This window comes from Sorex araneus, chromosome 5, assembly GCF_027595985.1.
Source record: "Sorex araneus isolate mSorAra2 chromosome 5, mSorAra2.pri, whole genome shotgun sequence".
Lineage (NCBI taxonomy): Eukaryota > Metazoa > Chordata > Mammalia > Eulipotyphla > Soricidae > Sorex > Sorex araneus.
Window position 1 is genome coordinate 172,702,376 of NC_073306.1, and position 5,732 is coordinate 172,708,107.

At 50.5% G+C, this 5,732-nt stretch overlaps 1 protein-coding gene across 1 annotated transcript; it reads left to right on the top strand.

Annotated features, from left to right (window-relative positions):
• Positions 1–4,694: 4,694 nt before the first annotated feature.
• On the top strand, positions 4,695–5,531 carry RHOH (ras homolog family member H). The gene has a single exon (XM_004608012.2). It carries the CDS (start codon positions 4,843–4,845, stop codon positions 5,416–5,418), a length of 576 nt encoding a protein of 191 aa, XP_004608069.1. The 5' UTR covers positions 4,695–4,842; the 3' UTR covers positions 5,419–5,531.
• The last annotated feature ends 201 nt before the right edge of the window (positions 5,532–5,732 follow it).

Sequence of the window (5,732 nt, forward strand, 5' to 3'; positions counted from 1 at the left end):
TGGGGGGTGGGGGGGTGGGAGGTGTACTGTTTTTTGGTTTTTTTTGGTGGTGGAATATGGGCACTGGTGAAGGGACGGGTGTTGAGCATAGTATAACTGAGACATAAGCCTGAGAACTTTGTAACTTTCCACATGGTGATTCAATAAAATAAATTTTAAAAAATTTCCTGTCAAAAAATAAAATGGGATGTGGGGGGGAATAATAATAAAATAAGAAGAAAAAGTTAACATTCAGAATAGAATAAAAAAGTTATGTGGAGTTCATGCCCAATTCAATCAGCTTAATCAATGTGAATAAATAGCAGTACTCCTACGTTATTAAAAAAAGTTGTGGGGCTGGAGCAATAGCATGGCGGATAGGGCATTTGCCTTGCATATGGCCAACCTGGGTTCGATTTCCAGCATCCCATCTGGTTCCCTGAGCACCGCCAGGAGTGATTCCTGAGTGCAGAGCCAGGAGTAAGCACTGAGCATCGCTGGGTGTGACCTAAAAAGGAAAAAAAAAAAACTGCTGCTGTCAGTGCTTGAGGCACTAGATGCTGGGGGTCAAGTATGGGTCAGCCTTCAGCTGCAGGCAAGACGAGTGACCTGCCCTCTGTGCTATGGCTCCAGCCCCCCTCAAGCAGTTCTTGAGACAATTTCTTCCATGACTTGGGAGACAAAGGCATGGTGACTGCATTTCCCCGTCACTGTGATTTGGGGTTAAGCTTCTGATGTCTCTTCTTGGTGCCCGTGAGCCCTATCCTCTGGTTCACCGCTGGTTTTGGACCAGGCTGAGAAGTGTAGGTGTGAGACGATGGTGCTGCTGGGTGTGGACGGAGCGGTCAGTGCAGGGTGCCCAGCAGGTAGCCAGGGGTTGCTGTCTGGGCCTTCGAGTCAAGGGGCAGGATTCATGAGCTCATGGCAGGCGGAGGGGAGTGTCGGGTTGTGATTTTGGGGGACTCCTCCCTATTGTGTGTGGAGGCACTCCTAGAGGTGCTTAGGGGACCCTGCAGTGCTGGGAACGGAACCCGGGTCTCGAATCTACAAGGCAAGTGAGTTACCATTGAGCCACAACCCTGGTCCCGGTGTTCCATTTTAATTCAGCTATGATGGGTTCTCGAGAGACTTTCTGTACGTAGAAATATACAGACAGCTTAGAATTCTGACTCTGGGCAATGTCTATTTGATGTTGCCGGCCAGTGTCTTGCAAGCAAACATGTAAAACACAATCTCCATTTGGAGTAGAGAAGATTTCTGTATGAAAATAAGCAGGTGTTGGGCCAGAATGATAATATAGTGCGTAGGTGTTTGTCTTGCACGAGGCTGACCAGCATTCAATCCTGGCCTCTCATATGGTTCCCTAAGCACTGCCTGGAGTAATTCCTGAGTGCAAACCCACAAATAACTCCTGGGCATCACAGCAGAAGGCCCCCAAACAAAACAAACATATGCTGGTATAAAAGTGGCTGTAATTTTGAGGGGGAATTTAGTCATTAAAAATAGACCAAAGAGAGTCTAAGCCTTGAGAATTGGTGGCATAAACTCTTGCAAGATGAAATTGAAGAGAAACCAGTCTTTGAGAAGCCGCTCACCGCAAACACACTAACCTCATTTTCAAAGTATGTTCTCCGAGGGGCTGTTCAGGCTGCCTGGGCAGAGCCGTGGGCAGAGCGTGGACCTGGGCCTCATCCATGCAAGGCACGTGCTGCCCCTCCTCAGCCCCCTCCTCACCTTCCCTGAGACTCCTGGCTATTTAGCATCATAGATAGTAATTACTAGCTGACAACATTATGACTACTAAAGGCAGCTGGTTGTGTTGGCTTGCTGTTGACTCTGTCCGTAGGACTTGTGTGCACAGGGGCCAGGGAGAGGGAGTACAGTGGGTAGGGAGTTTGCCTTGTATGCAGCATCCCATAAGGTCCCCCGAGCACCACCAGGAGTGATTCCCAAGTGCAGAGCCATGAATAAGCCAGGGCATTGCAGAGTGTGACCCAAAAACCAAAACAAGCCAACAAAGAATCTACATTGTCCACCCTGGTCTAAGCGCAGGGAGCCACTGACCTCCCGGAGACCCATCACCCGGGATTTATGGAGAAGTAAGCAAGGCTGAGGAGGTTGAGAACTGCTTAGCTCAGGCTCAGTCTGGGTCTACCCCACTTCAGAGTTCATGCTTTGAACCTGTTTGCCTCAGTCACTTCCTTTTGCAGATGTTTGCTCAGGAAATTTAAGAGTAGGTTCTGGAGAGATAACACAGCAGGCAGGGCATTTGCCTTCACATGGCCAGCCAGGGTTGGCCCCCCTGGCACCCCAGAGGGCGCCCGAGCCATACCAGAATGATCCCTGAGTGTGGAGCCAGGGGTAAGCCCTGAGCACCACTGGGAATAGCCAAAAAAAGAACGCCCTCACTCCAAATCGACCTTTACTTAATTCATGTTCTAGAAAGATTTTATGTAAGAACCAAAAGCCCAAGAGAGAGCACAAGAGTGCGGAGTTTGCCTTGTGTATGGCTGATCCTACTTCAGTCTCTGGCACTGAAGAGGGTTCCCTGAGCCTCTCTAGGAGGGACCCCTGAGGAGAGAGCAACGAGGAAGCTCTGAGTACCAAAGGGTATGGTCCCTAACTCACCCTGCCCTTACCCAAAACTAGTCTGGCACATGCATTTTTGTTTCCTCATTCCTTTTATGCTGCCTTGGGGTCAAATCAACTTGTAAAATGCTTTAAGGTTTCACACCGGCCTAAGTAACAAGTGGGGGTGGTGTGTGTGGGGGGAAGCGGTCACAAATGTATGGGTTTAAGCCACAGAGGTCTAAGAAGCCCAATAAAGCCCCCGAAGAGACTTGCTTGATGGCCTGGAAGACAGAGGTACCTGAGACGAGTGGGTGGGGTTTTCTCAGCATCAGGCACTGTCCATTTGGCACTCCAGGCCCCTTGCTGCCAGCATTCAGTGCTGGTCACTTACCTGACATACTGTGATTCCCCGTCACAGTGGGATTCTGAGATGCGCCAGCTTCTGAGCCAAGGTGGGCTTCTCACAGGCTGAAACCTGATCATCATCACATGAAAACGGTACTTTTCTCATCTCCCTAAGAATTGGTTGAAGAGACCAAGACTCTTCTCTGATGAAGAAAACGAGACTTGCCAGCTCTCTGTGGTTAAAAAAGAAACGTGAAAATCACGTGAGCGATTTATTTAAGGAATGCAGTCTCATCCCAGAGGCTGCGGTTATCCATAAAACAAAGACTTGAGCGAAGAGGTGGATGAGGACAAAGCTGTCATAAATTTTTGAGGAGTGATTTTTAAAAATGGTGTGTGACCCAGAACTTGGGTCTTCTGTACGTCATGTTCTGTGGGACTCATTCAGGAGGTGGCCTGTGGGGCCATCAGAAAGCTGATGGCAGGGATGACCTTTACTGGGTTTGGAAGATGTTCCTGTTGTTTGACACCAGGTCCACTTGGGGTGACGTCCCTCAGCAGACAGAAACGGTGTTGCCAGGGCTGAGCTCATCGTCTGGAGCCCATTCATCTTCCGTGCGTGAGAATTTATCGAGCCCTTTCTCGAACTTCAGACGGTGGCCTGTGTCTATAGCCCCATTTAATGGATGGCCTGTGAATGCGGTTTGCTTTAAAGCAAGTTATTTTTATTTAACCAAGCTCCTAGCAGAGCTCTGACATTGTTTGTGGGCAGCTGTCCCCAGACAAACACCGAGAGTGATAATGTCACCTTGTAATCACACGACACAATAATAATCATTGTGTAACACATTTTGAGCAGTGGTTCCAAAACAGATTACAATCTTGCAGGAGTATAAACTAAGGCCTGGAGCTCAAGTACCATGCTCAAGGTCATGTCTTTGTAAGGTACAAGAGCCTGATTGCAGGGGGAAAAAAAAGAAATAAAAAAAAAAAAAGAAAAAAAGAGGGGCTGGAGTGATAATTCAGTGGGTAGGGCATTTGCCTTGCTCGAAACCAACCCAGGTTCAATTCCCAGCATCCCATATGGTTCTCCTGAGCACTGCCAGGAGTAATTCCTGAGTGCAGAGCCAGGAGGAACCCCTGTGCATCGCAGGGTGACCCAAAAAACAAAAAATAAAAAAATAAAAAAAATAATAGAAAATAGTAACTTTTTTCCTTGTGATTTTTTTTTTCCCCCAACAGGCATGGCCAGATTTGTAAAAAAACTCCTAATTTCTCATCTCCAATCTTGAGCAAATCCCCATAGAAGCTTCTGGTACACACAACGTTGCCCTTTCTTGCAGCTCCCAAAGTGGCTGGGTGTAGTACTCTGCAACTGAGGCAATTGGTGGCTGATCTCAGGGGAGCTGTGACTCCTTCCCATGCCGCCGGCTTGCTGTGGAGGCCTTTCTCCTGCCCACCTCAGAGCCATTGCTGTTGCTTTCATCACGAGGCTGATTTCGGAGCTAAACCTCTTCTCTGAGCAGGATCATGTGTACATGCAAGCCTGTGTGTGTGTGTGTGTGTGTGTGTGTGTGTGTGTGTGTGTGTGTGTGTGTGTATGTGAGGAGGGGTCCTGGGGGTGGCTGACAGGTGGAGGGACGAGTGGGTTTGACAGTCACAGAGAGGTCTGCCCCTGAGGTAGGCCCCATCATCTCAAACAAGGTTTTGAGAAGGAAAAATTTAAATCCTTGCTTTTTTGTCTCTGTTCTTTGTTCTAGTGTGAAGGGGACTGTCCTTTGGATGGGAAGGAAGAAGGAAGCGTTCACAGAGGCCCGTCAGGGGGCCTGAGAGCACAGAAGCACCTGCCGGGCCACTGCCCAGCGGTGAATGGCCGCTGCTCGAGCCACCTCCTGAGAGCGCCTCGCCACCCCGCGCCAGCCCGGATTCGGACCCCGAGACGGGAAGATGCTGAGCTCAATCAAGTGTGTGCTGGTGGGCGACTCGGCCGTGGGCAAGACCTCTCTGCTGGTGCGCTTCACCTCGGAGACCTTCCCGGAGTCCTACAGGCCCACCGTGTACGAGAACACGGGTGTGGACGTGTTCATGGACGGCGTCCAGATCAGCCTGGGCCTCTGGGACACAGCGGGCAATGATGCCTTCCGCAGCATCCGGCCTCTCTCCTACCAGCAGGCCGACGTGGTGCTCATGTGCTACTCCGTGGCCAACCAAAGTTCCTTCCAAAACCTGAAGAACAAGTGGATCGGCGAGATCAGGAGCAACTTGCCGTGCACCCCCGTGCTGGTGGTGGCCACCCAGACGGACCAGCGGGAAATGGGCCCCCACCGGGCCTCCTGCGTCAATGCTGTGGAAGGGAAGAAACTGGCCCAGGACGTGAGGGCTAAGGGCTACCTGGAGTGCTCGGCCTTGAGCAACCGCGGGGTCCAGCAGGTGTTCGAGTGTGCCGTCCGCACCGCCGTCAACCAAGCCAGGAAGCGCAACAGAAGGCGGTTCTTCTCCATCAACGAGTGCAAGATCTTCTGAACCCCCCGAGACTCACTTATTCACCCCAAATACTAATCAGCCCCGGGGAGTGGGGGGAGCCAGCCAGGGTGGACGCTGTTGATGGGGCCATCCCCAGCCACATTTCTCTCTGGATACAGCGGTTGATGGGACGTGGTCCTGGGTTGTTCTCACTGAGGGATGCTCTACAAACTGTTCCTGGTCCTATGGACTGGAAAGCCCTCGGGGTTAGCTGTGATGGATAGTTCAACTTCGATTAAAAACAAACCTAACTACACTTTCATGGTCACTGTCATTCTGGACAGGGAAGTGAGTTTTCCAAAGAAGTTCGTTAT